The sequence below is a fragment of the Ips typographus genome, linkage group LG10, assembly GCF_016097725.1.
Source record: "Ips typographus isolate SLU linkage group LG10, UJ_Ityp_2.0, whole genome shotgun sequence".
Taxonomy (NCBI): domain Eukaryota; kingdom Metazoa; phylum Arthropoda; class Insecta; order Coleoptera; family Curculionidae; genus Ips; species Ips typographus.
The window spans coordinates 7,661,421-7,681,515 of NC_138431.1; the positions used below are offsets into that span (position 1 = coordinate 7,661,421).

Here is a 20,095-nt window from a genome sequence, read left to right on the forward strand (position 1 = left end):
GAACATTCTTAAGACTGCTAGAGGTCTCTAAAATTGTCTTAAGCTTTCCCAGAACTGTTTTAAACTACCAGAGGATTCCAGGATCATTTTTAAAATTCTCTAAACCTCTAAATGCTATAGAGAACCTTCTTAACAATGCCAGAGCCCTCTACAACTGTTTTTAACTTTCCCAAAACTGTTTTAAATTTCCAGAGGCCTCTAGAACCATTTTTAAAGTTCCATAAACCTCTAAATGCTATAGAGAACTTTCTAAAAAGTACCAGAGGCCCATACAACTGTTTTAAACTTTTCCAGAGTTATCTCAAATTGCCAAAGGTGTCTAGAACCATTTTTAAGGTTCCCTAAACCTCTAAATGCTATTCAGAACTTTCTTAAGACTGCTAGAGGTCTCTAAAATTGTCTTAAGCTTTCCCAGAACTATTTTAAACTACCAGAGGCTTCCAGGATCATTTTTAAAATTCTCTAAACCTCTAAATGCTATAGAGAACCTTCTTAACAATGCCAGAGCCCTCTACAACTGTTTTTAACTTTCCCAAAACTGTTTCAAATGGCCAGAGACCTCTAGAACCATTTTTAAAGTTCCATAAACCTCTAAATGCTATAGAGAACTTTCTAAAAAGTACCAGAGGCCCATACGACTGTTTTAAACGTTTCCAGAGTTATCTCAAATTGCCAGAGGTGTCTAGAACCATTTTTAAGGTTCCCTAAACCTCTAAATGCTATTCAGAACTTTCCTAAGACTGCTAGAGGTCTCTAAAATTGTCTTAAGCTTTCCCAGAACGGTTTTAAACTATCAGAGGCTTCCAGGATCATTTTTAAAATTCTCTAAACCTCTAAATGCTATAGAGAACCTTCTTAACAATGCCAGAGCCCTCTACAACTGTTTTTTAACTTTCCCAAAACTGTTTTAAATTTGCCAGAGGCCTCTAGAACCATTTTTAAAGTTCCATAAACCTCTAAATGCTATAGAGAACTTCCTAAAAAGTACCAGAGGCCCATACAACTGTTTTAAACTTTTCCAGAGTTATCTCAAATTGCCAGAGGTGTCTAGAACCATTTTTAAGGTTCCCTAAACCTCTAAATGCTATTCAGAACTTTCTTAAGACTGCTAGAGGTCTCTAAAATTGTCTTAAGCTTTCCCAGAACTGTTTTAAACTACCAGAGGCTTCCAGGATCATTTTTAAAATTCTCTAAACCTCTAAATGCTATAGAGAACCTTCTTAACAATGCCAGAGCCCTCTACAACTGTTTTTAACTTTCCCAAAACTGTTTTAAATTGCCAGAGACATCTAGGAAAATTTTTAAAGTTCCATAAACCTCTAAAGCTATAGACTACCTTGTAAAAAGTGCCAGAGGCCCTTAGAACCGTTTTGAATGTGCCAAAGACCTCTAAATTCTATTGAGAACCTTCTAAAATATTCAACCAGCCAAAAACTTCTAAGAATTGCTCAATTGTTGGTATACCTATAAAAGCCTCTAAATCCTACTAAAAACTGATCACAACAAAACTAGATAATAAAATGTAGTTTTGCTTATGTTTTGTGATAACTTTGAACTTCTCTAAATAGAATCTTTTGCCGACACTTTTCATATTTTTACTGGGGAAAGATAATCTTCAATACACAGTGCCTAACCTGTTGAACGAATTTCCAAGTCCCAAACGGGCTTCCCTCCAATTAGTGTCAGAGCACATTCCCGGTAGATTGTCGGTGCATTTTCGGGACGGGAATTCCCTCGGGAACGAGGGCCGGCTTTGCAGCAAGGTAACCGGATTAGAACGAAAGAGATATTTGACAGGTTTAAGGGGAAACTTGCGCTCAATTATTAATCGTTTTATTATCAGTCGGTATTAGGTGCCTACTTCACCAAAAAAAAAAAAATAGAAAATACGGGAAGAGCCAGGAGGTAACGGGAAACGGCCACGTAATACATTAAAACGGGAGAAGGGGCCTCAGGTTGCTGTAAATCACCGGGACGACCGCCTATCAGTGAAGCGCGTGCTGGAGGTATCAGATGACCCCGTCAGGTGATGAATCTACGACTGCGAGAAATACTTACGGGCCCCGTCTGCTGTTTAATTGCTTTGCCCAGGTTTTAGTAGGAAAAATCCAATTTTGTTGCTCTATGCACGATTTTAAAAGATCTTTCAGCTTTCAGGTAAAGTTTTCGCGTCGCTAATTCAGCATGCAGCGAGCAGAAAAAAAAACAAAAACCCGTTTCAATTATGCAAAGTGCTCAGGAAAAACGCGTGTGTGTCGTACACTTACAAATTATGAAAAGTTTAAATTTCAGAAACTTCACCCCCGCCCAAAATATTATTCATATAATCCTGGTGGCACCTCCTTTAAGGTTTAGGGTGTTTCGTATTCAGCCAGATTGAATAATAGGAAACTCGGGAGATATAACCATAATAATTCGAGTTTCTGTATCTGACAAAGTTTCTTTTCATAGAGTGTCTCTCTCTCTCTCACTAAGGCGTCGCATACAAGAGTCTCGTTTTACGGAAACTTTTAAAATTTACAGGGTTGCCATTTTTTATTTTTTTTGGAGCTTTCCTCAGTCGAAATAGGGTTAGTTTTAAAAAAACCTTGTAATTCCTGAAGGAAGCCTAAAATGTGCAGTATTTGCGTAAATCACTTAAGTGTTGACCAGTTACAAACTACTCACTGTGATTTAGGCCCAAGTGGACTTGGCAAACTGAAACAAACCGGCAACATCGTCCTACTAAAACTTGTTTCAAATGCCATCCAGTTGAATTGAATGTTTGGTGGCGGCGTGTTCTCCAACAAACTTTCGAGCGAATGGATTAAGCATCGTCGATTCGAAAATAGTGTCAGAAGCACCTCCAGGGTCGTCCCCTTTGGGGAGCTGGAATGGAAAAAAAAATTAAAATAATAGCGACCAGATGTGTATCGACACAAAAAACGGGACGATAAATAACGGACGGGAGTAATGAAATCGAGCATCGGCGGATGGCGTAAACAACGCGATCTATCAAAAGCGGAACATGGACGGGCGATAAAGCCGGCCCGACCCGGAATTAATGTCCTTGTTTCTGACGCTGATGGCTGTTTCCATTTAAACTAACGCCAAAAACGAATTACACTTGGCCCCAACTAATAGAAATAAAATTTTAAAATCAATGCCGCGGACGTGGACGCGTATAAATCATCCAAACGCTTTTTTTGTTTCAGTCACGACAACTTGATGCATTTAATTTACGTCCCCTTAAACTAGATTACACAATTTATTTAGTTTTTCCGGAATTATTAGGAAATGTGCAACACTGTATTGTTAAGACTGACCTTAATTAGATTGCCGAATGGCTGTAAACATAAACAATAACTTATACAGAAAATCAAACCAAATTCTACGTTGTTGTCAAAGTGTGCAAATTGACGAAAAGTTTTCATTTGGTCTTTGGTACAGTTAACTAGGACAACGTGACAGCTGTCATAAGTGTCAAAATCCGTTCACCAGTAACCTGAAACTATAAAATTACATTTAGTAGCTTATTTGAAGAATTACCCTGAGCAAGTTCTGTTAAAAATGCCAAATAGATGTGTTTCTGTAAGGAATTGCTTTGTATTTTTTGTCCATTCCATGGAGCAAAATCTGTCAGTTTTGACGTTAAGGAAGACTTTTACACTTTGCGTCACGTGAGAGCTGTCATAACTGTCAAAACCCACTCACCAGTGACCTGAAAGTATAAAATGCCAAATAGATGATGCTTCTGTAAGGGATTGTACTATAGATTGGATTTACAGCTCCATGGAACGAAATCTGTCAGTTATGACGTTAAGGAACACTTTCGTACTTTGATTGAGTCTTATGAGAACTGTCATAACTGTCAAAACCCACTCACCAGTGATCTGAAAGTATAAAATGCCAAATAGATGATGCTTCTGTAAGGAAATGCATTGTAGATTGGATTTACAGCTCCATGGAGCAAAATCTGTCAGTTTTGACGTTAAGAAACACTTTGATACGAAATTTCGCGTCACAGTTGTATGATTTTTGACAAGTGACGTAAAAAACGTATCACAATACCTGTTAATGTCGCAACTGTTAAAATTAGAAAATTCACTTCCCTTATCGGTCTATTAGTTAAACGTGTTTTAAATTATTATGTATTACAAAATGATTTTACTAAGACCTTGTATACTAAAAAATTGCGTGGTATTCAATTGGAGTTGACGGTCACGTGACCAAAAATTTTACAGGAACGGTTTAAAACATTTTGTGCACAAAAGTGTTTTTTCAAAATAGTATAGTAAAAAAAAACACTAAACCGAGAATCTCATTTGGAGTTGTGCCCGATTATTATCCGAGCAAGCCGGGGCATCAAGTTAGCATAAAAATGCAAGAACGCAAAGATTAATCCCCTCGAAATAGCAAAAGGCCCCGAAAATCCCGTTTAAAAACATCAGTAATCTCAAGGAGGCAACAAAAGTAAGCCGTGTCGTTTGGACTATTTAATTAAAAAATGGTAATGAGAGACGAGCCGTCGTAGAGGGGAGGGAGATAAACATTTTCGGGGTGTCACTTGGCGACAAAGAAAAAGCGACCAATTAAATGATAATGCGTTTGTAGGGACGTCTTAATTGAAATCTGAAAAACTTAGAAAAACTGGGTCGAAGGGGTTGAAAGGGTGACGACTTTTTGCCATCCCCAAAACGGTTTTCGTGCATTGTTCGCGGAAAACTTTTTCGGTCACGTGCTCCGCACACTTTTGATAAATTGAATCCGCGGATGCGATTGTGTCCGGCATTGTTTGAATTTGTCTGCTATTTTTGCCACAAAGGCCGATTGTTTTCGGTCGGCCATGCGAACCGGGCAAAAACCCACCCCCGAACCTAACGTGTACGTATTATATTTGCCGGATTGTTTTGTGCCCGTAATTGTTATTGTTTCCGGAGAGTCTGTAAGTTTTTGTTGCCTTTCGGAACGGTCTAAACATGGGAAAGCTTTTTACCTAAATGTCGTTTTTTTCTATCCCTCTAATTTATTACCTCTACAGGTTATTACAATAATGATAACTACACATGTGCAGTATTTACGTAAACCACAACACTGTTAAGGAGGATTCATAGTTTTGCCGTAAATCCGTCATTTTACAACTTTTGGCAACCAATATTGTCAGACAAAAATAGATTGAGTGGTTCATTTGGTGATATCATCTGGTCTGTTCGCAGAGGCAATCTCTGACTGGTTTCCAACTCAGAAACAGTAAATGTCAAGTTTCATTGGTTGAATGCTCACGTGACTAAGACTTGTGGCCAACGAATGTATCTATTTCACTGATAACTAGTTAGGAAAATGTATAAAAAAAAAATCCAAATTAGGTTTTTAAAAAACATATTTTTGACCAATAAAATCTAAGAACGAAACTCAGTTTTTAAAATATACAAGACTGACATTGACATTGACAGGTTGACATTTGACGTTCCGATAACGTACGATTGGCTACCGACAGTATCCGATTCGTAAACACGTAAGAACATTAGCATAACGAATGAAATTCATTTTTTATATTTTTTGTTTATTTTCCATGTTTTAATTTTACTTTTGTATGTTTTACAGAAACAGAACTATGAATCCACCTTAAGTATAGTCTGTTCAGTGACATCTGACTGTTGCATCATGACATTGATTGATTGTCAAAATGATTATAGTTTTAGGTTATAACTTCAGATATATATGCTATATGACCAACCAATCAAAGTTTATATACCAACAATTGAGCAATTCTTAGAAGTTTTTGGCTGGTTGAATATTTTAGAAGATTCTCAATAGAATTTAGAGGCCTTTGGCACAATCAAAACGGTTCTAAGGGCCTCTGGCACTTTTTACAAGGTTGTCATAGCATTTAAAGGTTTATGGAACTCTCAAAATGGTTCTAGAGGCCTCTGGCAATTTAAAACCGTTCTGGGAAAGCTTAAGACAATTTTAGAGACTTCTGGCAGTTTTTAAAAGGTTCTGAATAGCATTTAGAGGTTTAGCGAACTTTAAAAATGGTCCTAGAGACCTCTGGCAATTTGAAGTTACTTTGGGAAAGTTTAAAACAGTTGTATGGGCCTCTGGTACTTTTTAGGAAGTTCTCTATAGCATTTAGAGGTTAATGGAACTTTAAAAATGGTTCTAGAGGTCTCTGACAATTTGAAACAGTTTTGGAAAAGTTTAAAAACAGTTGTAGAGGACTCTGACATTCTTAAGAATGTTCTTAATAGCATTTAGATTTTTAGGAAACTTTCAAAATGATCCTGGAGCTTAAGACAATTTCAGAGACCTCTAAGCACTTTTTAGAAGGTTCTCATTAGCATTTAGAAATTTAGAGAACCTTAAAAATGGTCCTAGAGACCTCTGGCAATTTAAGATAACTCTGGAAAAATTTAAAACAGTTGTATGGGCCTCTGGCTCTTTTTAGAAAGTTCTCAATAGCATTTAGAGGTTTATGGAACTTTAAAAATGTTCCTAGAGGTCTCCGGCAATTTGAAACAGTTTTGGGAAAGTTAAAAACAGTTGTAGAGGGCTCTGGCATTCTTAAGAAGGTTCTCTATAGCATTCAGAGGTTTAGGGAACCTTAAAAAGGGTTCTAGAGAGGTTTTTCAAAAATAAAGTGGTCTGTGATGTCCAATTTACTAGGGAAAACGATTCGGGTCCTAAGCCACTTAGAGCTGATATGATAAAATATATTAAGAGAGGGATTATCCTTCTTTTACGTTAACAGGGTCGTAGGGATTAGTCGCCAGAAACGGGAACGACGTGTAATTCAGTCGCACAAGGGTTGTATAATTATTGTGCCACCGGTAATTAACGCGATACTGCAATAAAACTACGTAAGCTTCAACCCTCGTAGAAACACAATAATATACCGCTTCCCGGTGCTTCGTAACAGGTGGTGGTGGTGTTTGCCAGCGCTGTTATTGATCCAGAAAGGGGCTGGCGCCTGCGCGCCATCCCCGTTCATTTCCTCCCCTAAAAAGCGGTCCTGCAATCAACTTTTCCGGGTTTATGTGCGGGATAAAGTGCCTAAAAACAACGGTTTTCTTCATGATTCCGAATCGACTTTTTTATTATTATCATCACTATTGCTGTTACGCGACAATGTGAGTGTCAGAACAGAGGCGGCGTCGTCCAGGTTATCGGTACAATCCCACGTAAATCAGTGCTGTTTAGGGTGAAACACCCCATTTTTGATTTAAAAAAAAAAAACTAATAAAACCAAAAAGAATAGCAGTGACGTGGTGCTATTATCAAAGTGGTTGCACGTTTTTTCCCCTTTTGGATTCAACCAGTGGTTTCGCTAACTTGTTGCTTTGGTTTTAATGTTTCAACCACCTGTGTTTTCTGTATCGTGACTCAGACGTAAGTAAACCATTTTGGGGGTGATTTACTAGAGGAAAATACGTGTTTTTTTTAGGGATAACAAACATGCCGCGTTGCTATATGGTGAAAAAGGCCAACAAATACCAAACAGCCAACGAAACTGACCTGTGGGACCAAAAACGGGAGCCGGAAAGCCCCACAGAAGGGGCTGTAGCTCCACGTTCATATACAGCTTTAACTAATAGACCTGGTAAGTGGTCACATGTCTAAAACTTGCAGATTTAACAAAAGACTAAACTTATCTGCTAAATTAACGCCCTGACAGTATTATATTTCTAACCGGTTCCGAGATATTCAACTTTTTTGACTTTTTTGTTTGGAAATTACATTTTTTGATAATTCTACGTTATTTTTTAGGTTTCAACAACCGTAGAAAACTTAAAATATTGAAATGCTCGTTGTATTGAATTTGACGTAGATTCCAAAAATTAAATAAAAAATTATAAGTTTTTTCACCCTAAAATCACATATTTTGGGACACACCTTGCTCTGACCCTAAATTACTCCTTTATTTGACAAGTTACGTCAAAATGTCATAGAAAACAAAAGATAGAGCAGATTTCAACCTTTCTAAAAATATGCCCCCATAAGCTGATTGATAACACCGTTTGGACGCTAGAGGGCGTCAAAATTTTTTCACCCTAAAATCACATATTTTGGGACACACCTTGCTTTGACCCTAAATTACTCCCTTATTTGACAAGTTACGTCAAAATATCATAGAAAACAAAAGATAGAGCAGATTTCAACCTTTCTAAAAATGTGCCCCCATGAGCTGATTGATGACACTGTTTGGACGCTAGAGGGCGTCAAAATTTTTTCACCTTAAAATCACAAATTTTCGGACACACCTTGCTTTGACCCTAAATTACTCCTTTATTTGACAAGTTACGTCAAAATGTCATAGAAAACAAAAGATAGAGCAGATTTCAAGCTTTCTAAAAATGTCCCCACATGAGCGTTTTTACCTAAAACGTCGAATAAGTGAGTTATTTACTGTTAAAACTGAGTTATTTGATTTTGAGAGTTTTTACTGTGACAGCCCGACTCTGTTATTTTGACAGTTACAAGGTGGTTCAATATACCAATTTGTAGCCCTTGAAATTCTCTTTTGACCACCCTGTATAGCGTTAAACCATTGAGCTTTACAGGGTACCTGGAAAGGCAATGCAATGTTAACATATTTCATGGCCATTCCATTTTTTTGAAGGATTTTTTTGAAAATTGCAATCAAATTTTTAAAACCCTGTATCTCAGTTATTTTTTGGGTTTCGACAACCGTAAAAAACTCAAAATGTTCGTCTTGAAATGCTCTTTAATCTCCTGCAAAGCACCGGATGATTAAACGTATACCGGGTGTCCGAAAATTGCAACCAACTTTTGCGTGATGGGAGAGAGAACTAATGAACAAATTAACCAGTAAATGCATAATAATCGTGTAATAAGTAGAACATAAAACGAGCCAACAAACGAACCGATCAAATCGCGATAATCGGAGAAATAAAAATTAATTTGTTGGGTATTAGTTATGTAAGAACCTTATCTGGATGGTAATTAATTATTACCTGATGGCGGTAATAAAGCGAGGGTAATGTCGGGTACCCCCACGTTAAAAATAAATAAAAAACGACATAAATGTTCGGTTTATCGCGAAGCCCCCGGGGCTGGGCAATCAAAAAACCATTAATAAACACCGGGAGCATTGATTAAGATATGGCGTGTATAGTATAAATCGAGCAAAACAATCGCATAAAATATGGCTCTGTCGCTAATTTGCCCGGTTTGTTTTCTGCCCAGAAACCTTATGTATGATGGAGTTTTGTATCAAAACATGTCCGACTCGTTTCAGCGATAAATCAGCCCAAAGACGGGCTCCAATTTAAAATAGATCCCGCTGAAATGGGAAAATGGAAACGTCGTCTATATAGGGAAAGAACCTTTCTAAAAGTTCATTGATGTTTAGAATTAATCACGCGAAGCAATCAAAAATATTGTGGGGAAAACTAAAGTGATTTGGCAAACGCGCCTTAACAAAAAAATGGGCAGTAAACGTGAAACAAAACGGGATTGCCATCCCCAGAGACTGCCTAATCTAATTTGGTAAAGCTGTTGGGGGGCTGTTGATGTTATTTTTTATAAAGCTCGTTTATCCTCCACCCCCCCACAGACCCCCTAAAATTACAACCCCCGCACGCAACACACCAAAAATCCTGTTTTTTTTTGCACTTTAAAACAGCTTATTCAGTCAGGTTTGAGAAAATCGAATGGGCCGTTATTCCAGACCGCTTGGTCCGTATCAGGCATCAGACAGGACGTTGTTTTTTTTTATCGATAATTCAACGGCAACCCCCCCTTTTTGGAACAATATGCGAAATAATGAAAACGAAATCCTCTAATCGAGGGGGGAGAAAACTCCCCCTCATTTCGGTCTCGATTAAATTGATCTACATGTTATTAATTCGGATTCGAATCCAACCGACTGCGCCAGATACCTGGAACGCTAAGCCCTTCGATTTCGTCGTTTCGCTTCCGATAATTGATATTTGGAGAGCCGATTTGCTGTTTTATTGGTTCCATTGTTTTTCTTTTCATTTTAATGTAAAATGGGCTAACCCATAATTTGACAAAAATTGTCTGCTGTGTGCAAATTGTAGACTATAAATTTTGACAGTTTTGACATTAGTGGCAGATATCACGTGGTTTCTGGGGGATAATTTAACTAAGCAGTCACGTGACCACTGTCAAAATAACTATCATAAATCTCAGGAACACGTTTTGTAACGAATACCGCATTATAAATCCTGTTCTTGCAACTTTTGAGCACAGTTTGACAGTCAGTGACAAAACTGCTAGTCAAACCCACTTGGAGTGAGAAAATTACTATTTTGAGCACATTTTTGGAATCCTCATTAAATTTTCTATCCAATAACCTCAAAAGCCACTACAACGTTTGAGAGAGTCAGGGAGAATAGCGGTGTCAAGGTTTGAATTGTCAAAAATACAGTTTGGAAAGACAGTTAAGGACAAAATCGCATGTAAAACCCACTTGGAGTAAGAAAATTACTATTTTAAGTACATTTTTAGAATCCTCATTAAATTTCCTATCCAATAACCTCAAAAGTCACTACAACATTTGATAGAGTCAGGGAGAAACGCGGTGTCAAGATTTAAACTGTCAAAAACACAGTTTGGAAAGACAGTTAAGGACAAAATCGCCTGTAAAACCCACTTGGAATGAGAAAATGACTATTTTGAGCACATTTTTGGAATCCTCATTTAATTTTCTATCCAAAAACCTCAAAAGTCACTACAACATTTGATAGAATCAGGGAGAAAAGCGGTGAAAAAGTTTGAACTGCCAAAAACACAGTTAAGGACAAAATCGCCTGTAAAATTCACTTGGAGTAAGAAAATGACTATTTTGAGCACATTTTTGGAATCCTCGTTAAATTTTCTATCCAATAACCTCAAAAGCCACTACAACATTTGATAGAGTCAGGGAGAAAAGCGGTGTCAAGGTTAGAATTGCCAAAAACACAGTTTGGAAAGACAGTTAAGGACAAAAGTGCATGTAAAACCCACTTGGAGTAAGAAAATGACTATTTTGAGTACATTTTTGGAATCCTCATAAAATTTTCTATCCTATAACCTGAAAAAGCACTACAACATTTGATAGAGTCAGGAAGAAAAACGGTGTCAAGGTTTGAACTGCCAAAAACACAGCTAAGGACAAAATCGCATGTAAAACCCACTTGGAGTAAGAAAGTGACAATTTTGAGCACATTTTTGGAGTCCTCATTAAATTTTCTATCCAATAACCTCAAAAGTCACTACAACATTTGATAGAGTCAGGGAGAAACGCGGTGTCAAGATTTAAACTGTCAAAAACACAGTTTGGAAAGACAGTTAAGGACAAAATCGCCTGTAAAACCCACTTGGAATGAGAAAATGACTATTTTGAGCACATTTTTGGAATCCTCATTTAATTTTCTATCCAAAAACCTCAAAAGTCACTACAACATTTGATAGAATCAGGGAGAAAAGCGGTGAAAAAGTTTGAACTGCCAAAAACACAGTTAAGGACAAAATCGCCTGTAAAATTCACTTGGAGTAAGAAAATGACTATTTTGAGCACATTTTTGGAATCCTCGTTAAATTTTCTATCCAATAACCTCAAAAGCCACTACAACATTTGATAGAGTCAGGGAGAAAAGCGGTGTCAAGGTTAGAATTGCCAAAAACACAGTTTGGAAAGACAGTTAAGGACAAAAGTGCATGTAAAACCCACTTGGAGTAAGAAAATGACTATTTTGAGTACATTTTTGGAATCCTCATAAAATTTTCTATCCTATAACCTGAAAAAGCACTACAACATTTGATAGAGTCAGGAAGAAAAACGGTGTCAAGGTTTGAACTGCCAAAAACACAGCTAAGGACAAAATCGCATGTAAAACCCACTTGGAGTAAGAAAGTGACAATTTTGAGCACATTTTTGGAGTCCTCATTAAATTTTCTATCCAATAACCTGAAAAACCACTATTGGTTGACATTTGCTTAAAATTTATATTAGATATACGCCAATGCATTCCTTCTCACGCAATTCACTACAAACAGAAGAAAGATAGGACACATGTCTCTTTCTACGTTACAGATTACTTCGGTAATAATTGAAAATGGTAAAAATCTGCAACAGTGCAACATGTAAAGACACTTTTAGCGATTTTCTTGTCATGTCAGCACAACTTTAAGGCCTCGATCCTCCAAAGAAAATTAATTGGTAAAGAGCGTCGCGATGAAGCATCAAGAAGTCGCTAAGGTAATTCGATTACGACCCAAGACGAGGGGTTTCTTCTACCCCTCCCCTTCCACCGAATTAATAAGGGCAACTTTTGTGTCTTTTGAAGATACGAATATAGGTTAACGGTCGTCGATTGGCTAATTTTTGGGCGTGTATCCATAACGGGACGCTTTAGAGTCAGCTTAGCGACCTCAATAATCGTAGATCCGTTCCTCACGATAAAGCCCTTTTGCGTCATAGAGTTTTATCTTTTTTCCGGCCCTAATAAGGACGCTCCGTTTGCTCGGAAAGGACCGCAGTTTTTGCAAGTTCTTCACCCTTTTCGTTCGGCAATTAAAAGCTGGAATAGGGCAACGGCTAGTCCACGTTCATTATCCGGTTTTAACACGAAATACGAGCCTGCCAAATTGGTTTCTGCCGAATCAACAACGCTGGCCTATCTGTTGCCGCAATGACGTGCCCGGAAATTGCCAACGCAGATCCGGCTTTGAATGATCCAACAATTGTTGCCATTAAAACAAAATCAAACTGACCCCAAAAAAAAATTGTAATCTCGATCAACCACCGCAAAACAAACGCACCCCTTCAAAGATACGTAAATAGGGCTGATTAGAACAAAAAAGGGTAATTTATGCAACGATAAAACGACGACAATGAGGGCCTCGGCCTTTCTTTCGCCTTAATAAAGATAACGAGCCGGCTCTGCTACCTGGCGGCGTTGCCGCCCCCCTTTTTTGGGGGTGGACGCCGCCCACCCTCCACTTGTTTAATATCGTTAAAATTACGCCTCGTACCTCAAAAGCTACGAGAATTATTATTATAAAACGTTGCTCGGGATTAAATTAGGCGAGTTTTCACGATGCTCCACTCAAACTTTTCAATGGACCCGTCATCCACCTTGTTTGTCCTTTACGGCACGAATGAAGTTCGTTACGGAGTTTATGTTACAGGGTGGTTACTTTTTAGTCAATTTTTCGTGGTTATGTTTGTGCAGTGTATGGCTAACGCCGCCATTAAAAGTGACATTTTAGGCTTTCTAGTATAGAGGGCGGTGGATTAGGTTGCACTGACGTCAAACGTCAAAGTGACTGCACCAAAACAATGTTTATAGTTTGAACTGAATCTTTGAACCTTCACAAGAACCGCCTTCTTTCGATCCGTCATTTCGGCTCCAAAAACGGTATGATCTAAAAATCACGTGACATCATAATTATAAAATGAGATATAGGTCACGTGACTTTTCAATCATAACGCTGAAATCACAAACCGGCTAAGATGAAAATGACCGTAATTTTTACCTTTGCCCCTCACACATTTCTGTTAAAATTGTGAAACAGTCACGTGATTTTTTTATGATCACGTGACAGTTTTTTAATATCAAATCTCCAACAAACAACAATCACAAACCAGAGATTTTTACGTAAATGGTGTCTCTTCGTAGAGGCAACTACAAACTGGTTCCCAACTGAAAATCGGAAAATGTTGGCTTTTATTGGTTGAATGCTCACGTGACATTGACATTTTAGGCCAATAGCTGGACATATTCCTCTGACTTGACTGATATTGCCCATGTAAATTACTAGATTGTAATTTGCATTAAAAAAATTCGTTCATCCTGAATCGTTTCGTGGAGCTTATATCAAGCCGCTCAAAATAAGACTTTAGCCTTTTATAGTATATACAGTTTCGTTTCAATTTCTTTGCGAGTGAAGCCCGGCTAAATCCCAAATTAATTTAGTTTAAGGAAAAAGTATCCATCGACAGACGAGCCGGCTAAAGAAATCTCTTAGGGTAATGAAAACGCTTTGAACAGGGGCGCGCTTTCGGATTATTCTGAGCGGACGAGAGGTTGTAGGACGCCCCTGGCCGGAAAATCCGACCGTCTAGGAAACGGCCGTCCAAATCCCGCAGAATTAAAACATTTACTCCAAACTCGCCCCCCGTATCCTTTACGTTTTCCACTCTATCAATCCGCTAACGAAAAAAAGATGCAAATTTCCCTTCTCCGGAAAATTCTCATTTTTCTTCCGGATGTAGCGCCGAATAAAGGATCCCATAGCCCGCGGAACAATTTACGGAAATAAAGGGTCCATTTGCATAAATATTGGACTTCAACGGTTTGTTTTTATAGTTCCCCGTTTTGACTTTAATGGGGCCTATATTTTGATGAAGTTTACGATTCCACTTAATTACAGGATTATCCAAGAAAATTGTTCCAAAATACCAAGAAGGTATAGTTTATTTCCTATTATACTCAGTCCAATGTCACTGTCGTTAGTATCCAGTCATTCCAGAGGCAGTCCTCAAAAATTATCAATAACCTAACCTATCTCGTGACATTTTAATCCGATTACACTAAAGCAGAATGACAGTAAAACATTGAATTCACTGGTAACACACTAGAAACGACAAGGTGAAAGTCAAACAAACATTTCAGTTCAACCCAACGATGAAACATCATACCCCGGTACGGATCTCTCGCCCACCATACCGGCGGTGCTTCAGAGTTCCTTCAAAACCCGAACCAAGTTGCCCCCAGAAGGACCTTCGGAAGGGTTACCTTCTGGGAGTCCGTCGCCCTTCCGACCACGAAGTGCCGAAGAAACGGAAGCTGCTCACGACTTGCTGTCGCTCTCTCAAAGTCTGCCTCCGTTGACAGCTCCGGGAGTCGTGATGATCCATCACTCAGTGAGTAGCAAACCCCCCCAATTCAATTAAACCAGGTGATGAATTGGTGCGTAGGTTCCTAACGAAGACCGTGAACCACCATCTTCAAGAATCAAGCAGGAACTGGTTAAAAAGATCGAACCCGTTGCTCAGCAAAGAGATCCTGTGATAGTCGAAAACACTACAATACACAATTTTACCCTAGTCCAAGGGCCACAAACAGACAACGTCCTTTATCTAGTGCAAATGCCTCCTGAAAGGGTCAATCATCTGCACGTCCAGGCTATGCCCACCCCTCCTGGAAGTGACTGTAGCTCTGACGTGGATACTGTCCAAGTAACCACCAACCACTATAAAACCACCCAAAAAATCATAATAACCTTTCAGGGTGCACAACCTTTGAGTATCGATGAATCGACTGACGTCATAGTACTACCGCTGTCACCGGAAGCGGACAGCCTTCCAGGTCCTAGTTCCGGTTCACCAAGTCCAGGAAGTTCCCATGGAGCTGTAGAAATGATCACTTACAAGCAATCTTCGACGGTATGGCGGCCTTTGGATGAGGTTCCCAAAAGAAGACATTCAGCAGAAACATCCGGAAAAAATGGGTTGTTAATGGATTTGCCCGATAGGAGGCGCAGGAAACGCACCGCTAAAAAGGTGACAGGGACAGGAAAGAAAACCGTAAGTCATGATTGTAGTTGAAGGTAGATTTAATATTCGTGCGTTTTTCCAGAAGTTTTACAAAGTGGTGGATGAAGAAATTGAAGAAGACGAAGAAGAACCGATGGAGTGCGATCAAAAAACCAAATTCAGTTGCAACGAGTGCGGTAAATGTTACGCCACATCCAGCAACCTATCCAGACACAAACAAACCCATCGAAGCTTGGATTCTCATTCGGCCAAAAAGTGCAACACGTGCGGCAAAGCGTACGTGTCCATGCCAGCTTTGGCCATGCACTTGCTCACCCACAAACTGGCTCACAGTTGCGACATTTGCGGCAAACAATTCTCGAGACCGTGGCTTCTTCAGGGACATCTGCGTTCTCACACTGGAGAAAAGCCCTACGGATGCGCGCACTGCGGCAAAGCGTTCGCAGACAGGTCAGTTCAACTGCCGTTACACTACAACCAAGCTTAGAATGTGCTGGCAAACTTTCAGATCGAACTTAAGGGCTCACATGCAAACCCACTCTGACGAGAAACGTTTCGAGTGCTCTCATTGCTTCAAGAGCTTCGCTTTGAAATCGTACTTGAACAAACACATGGAATCAACGTGCATGAACTATGGAGGAGCCGGCAAATCCAAAGGTAATCAGGCACGTAGAAACGCAGAAACTCAAACTGTGACAGGTGAAGACAGCAATTTTTCTATTGTAGTTGATTAGGTTGCAGTCTGGCAACGTTGCCGAAAAGATACATATTGCTCAAAATGTTTTCCTTTTGATGTTTCGGATGGATTGCAGTTGGAATTAAATTCTTTGTTCTCAGCTAAAATACTCAAAAGAGGATTGTTAATATTATTGTTTCTTTTCCGCTCTGCCGAACCCAGACTCTTCCTAACTGTAAAGCAATAATAATCATAATAATATATTTATACTTATAGACACAGCAACGAAAACGGTATTTTTAAGTATTTTTTGAATAATTACACATTCGAGTTAGGTTAGGTAGGGAGTGTTAGACTGTAGCCAACTCCACTATAACAACAACGAATCGCACCCTTAAGTAACTTGTGTGATATGAGAGAAGGTTTACCGGAGGAGGGATACTTTTGTGACAGTTCCGTAACGAAAAACCAAATTAAACTTTGCCTTCGTCCATCCCAATTTTTCTGACACTTTCCCATATGTACGGTCGAATATAAAGCCCTGTCCAGATGCGAGATATTGAATTGAATATTCGACTACGGACATAATCGTGTCGGTGAGTTGGTTTTTCGCTTTGGGAAATTGCAATTTTCTTCCTGTACGATTGTATACGAGAGTCGTAATTTGCAACGGCGCGATGGGTGCTTTTTTTTTTGTTTACCCTAATTGACATATACAGGGTGTCTGTGTTTGTACGTTGTCAGTCACAGGAATGACGTATGTTCTATGGAAAGTTGATTTTTACGATTTGGATGTTAGAACTACTACAAAGTTACCAGAAAGGCAATTTCTGGTGAAACTAGAGTAGTTGTCCTAGTGCAGGTTAAACTTTATTAAAATGAGACCCTTACTAAACTTAGTAGTCATTTTGAAAATGTCATAAATCTCTAAATGTTACTTAAAGTCTCCTCAAAATTGCTAGAGGCCTGTACAACTGGCCTAACCTAACCCAGAATTTGTTCAATTGCCCAAAGTGTTCTTTAGGCCAAAGGTTTCTTTAATTACCACTGAAAAGCTAGTGGAAATTGTCAGAAGCCTCTAGAAGTGTCCTAGAAGCTTCTGTATAGCCTCAGCCACTTGTTAAATTACTGAAAGTAGTCTAAAAATTGTCAGAGGGCTCTACAAGTGTTGTAAACTTGGATAGAATTTTTAGAATTTGCCAGAAGCTTCTGTAACCTTTTTGTAAATGTCAGAAGCCTCTAAATATTACTAAAAAGCTCCTTTTTTTGCCAAAGGCCTCTACAAGTGTCCTAAGCTAACCTAGAATTGTTTCTGTTGCCAGAAGCCTCTGTAGCTATTTTGCAAATGCCAAAGATCCTTCTAAATTTAACAGTAGAAACTGTCAAAAGCCTCTAAAATGTCCTAAACATAACCACATTTTTTTAAAATTGCCAGATGCCTCTGTAGCTGTTTTGGATATGTCAGAAGTCTCTAAATATTACTAAAAAGCTCTTTCTTTTTTTTTCTGTCCTAAAATTTTTAAAAAACCAAAATCTTCTATAGACTTCTGTCAGAAGTATCTAAATAATACCGGAAAGCTCCTATAAATTGCTCCAAATGCCTCTACAAGTGTCCTAAACTTATCCAAAATTTTGCCAAACCTTTAAATACTAATAAAAACTACCCAAAAATTGCAAAATGCCTGCACAAGTATCCAAAAACTACTCTAAAATTGCCAGAAGCCTTTAGAATCATTTCTAAAATGCCAAAAAGGTCTCTAAATGCCTCTAGAAAACTTTTAGCTCTATAAATTTGACAACATTGTTTTATTTAACTTTATGTTTGACGTCATACCAATTTGTTTTCAAATTTGGTATACAGGTGTGGTAAATCCAAAAGCGACCATAGGAAAACCGTGTAACGGACAGAGAAACGTAGGTAATTTCATGCCGGGAGGAAGACAGAAAACGAAAAAAATATCAAGTAGGCCATATTTTTAGCGCGCTGTTGCCAAACGCCGTAAGTATTCAATACCCTCGACAAACTTACTTACGGCGTTTGGCAACAGCGCGCTAAAAATATGGCCTACTTGATATTTTTTTCGTTTTCTGTCTTTCTCCCGCGCATGCAATTACCTACGTTTCTCTGTCCGTTACGCGGTTTTCCTATGGTCGCTTTTGGATTTACCACACATGTATACAACTACCTTAATATTGTTGGAACAAATGTTTGACTACGTTAAACGGACACCCTGTATAATCAAATGTTATACACAGTGGCGTAGCAAAATTGTCGTGTAGGAGCTGGTTTATTGATAAGAAAATTGGATTATCCAATGTAGTTTTTGAATCGTGTTTTTTACCTTAGGGATTTAGGCGTGTTTTTGGACGTTTTTTGCATTTTTTGCATCATTTGATTTAGTTTTTTTAGGTGAAACAACATAATTTGGGCACCAGATGGTGTAATAATAGTCAAAATTTCTCACAAACTGCTTATCTAAATAGTAAAATTTAAATTACTTCTACCAAATCTAGTTTTTTATGTTATACTGTTAGATTCGAAGCAGCAATAAATTGCACTTGTAGACTGTTTGGGTGGTTTGTCACCACTCCTCTTCAACCACCATTTTTTACCCCTAAAAAAACATATCAAACTTTACAGGAGGGTGGAGGGGTGGCTGTTATCTACCACCCTTAAATTTGACGCGTTTTAACTCCAATCTAGTTAAATATTATTGTATAATCTTTAGAGGCTGTACGCAGCCTTAGAGGCTGTTGCATGACGCTATTTTACTTATTATATTACCTTTATAATTCTAGGACCTGATACTGCTATGTACTTACTCACCTTTAGCCGGAAAAAAAAGCAATAACAATAAAGATATTTTTAAATTTTAGCATTTTCGAAAGTGTTATTTGTCCCGCAAACGGTAAAACCGTTCCTTAAGCGAATTGTTGCCGTTTTTCCTCGAGGTGAAGTAGGAATTTAAAATTCATGAAAAGGCATATTTCACCATTATGGGGCAGTAATGATTATTTGACTAGCGAAGCCCCGGAGGGGCCCACGCTCTATCATAAACAGTTCAGACCTTTAACAAGGTCGAGCTGAATTTACTTTTTTCCATGAATACCTAACGACCTTTTCAATCCAAAGATTTTGGCATTGTTGCAATAATTTCAATGCTGGCACACACATTTACACCCGCGCTGTTTGGCAAGTGAAACAGGCCGTAATTCACAAATTTGCTTTCCAGAAATGGCCAAACAGCCAAATTTATGACTCCCTTATATTACTTCGCAATCGCAGCCAAGAATTACATTTGCATCCATGTTAAATAACACGATATCGGTTTTTCAGAGCAAAACGTCCTGTCCAGTCTATTCCAGCAGGAAAAGCAATCACGGTTTTAATTTTCCCGAACGTATTGTCTGTCGGGACCAGTTTTGATTTGAAACGTCCCTCTACCAGCAAAAAGGCGAGTTTTGTACTGGAGTAAATTACTTCATCCGGATAATTAACAACTCGATAAACAAACTCACTCAGAAATGGGCAAACGACACAAGTTGCCCAAACTTCCGATCCATGGGGGCCATTAACCTAATCCGGGGCTCTAGTACCACTAATTTAACTGGCTCTTGAGTCGTTAAGCTTTAGCACAAATAAGACTTAAGGGATTCGAGATCCTTTTGTATGAGTAAACTCTTCTTGTTGTTTGTCATACAAATATTCAATATTATTCATAGACCAGAAACTCAATTTTCTTTGAAAAAGTGCCTCAAAACTCTGACTCTCAATAACTCGGTTGTTTTTTGAGGTACACCAACGGTAAATTACTCAAAAAATGCCACTTTTCTTCTTCTTTGCTGTGGTGTGCTCAAAAACCACCTTATCAGCCTCTGGTATACAGGGTGAACCAACAAAGTGAAAGTTG

The 20,095-nt window shown here is 38.5% G+C and overlaps 1 protein-coding gene across 1 annotated transcript; it reads left to right on the forward strand.

Moving 5' to 3' along the window:
• The first annotated feature begins 6,966 nt into the window (after positions 1–6,966).
• On the forward strand, positions 6,967–19,063 carry LOC145734525 (uncharacterized). The gene is made up of 8 exons (XM_081987946.1): positions 6,967–7,368; positions 7,424–7,579; positions 14,625–14,875; positions 14,930–15,190; positions 15,242–15,538; positions 15,591–15,958; positions 16,017–16,207; positions 18,984–19,063. The coding sequence occupies exons 2-8, from the start codon at positions 7,435–7,437 to the stop codon at positions 19,034–19,036; spliced, it is 1,566 nt and encodes a 521-aa protein (XP_081844072.1). The 5' UTR covers positions 6,967–7,368; positions 7,424–7,434; the 3' UTR covers positions 19,037–19,063.
• Positions 19,064–20,095: the final 1,032 nt, after the last annotated feature.

Excerpts from the sequence above, each read along its gene's own strand:
- LOC145734525 (XM_081987946.1), top strand. The coding sequence starts at position 7,435 with ATGCCGCGTTGCTATATGGTGAAAAAGGCCAACAAATACCAAACAGCC. Across the intron at positions 7,580-14,624 it reads AGCTTTAACTAATAGACCTG|TTCAACCCAACGATGAAACA; the intron begins GTAAGTGGTCAC and ends CAAACATTTCAG. Across the intron at positions 14,876-14,929 it reads TCGTGATGATCCATCACTCA|GTTCCTAACGAAGACCGTGA; the intron begins GTGAGTAGCAAA and ends ATTGGTGCGTAG.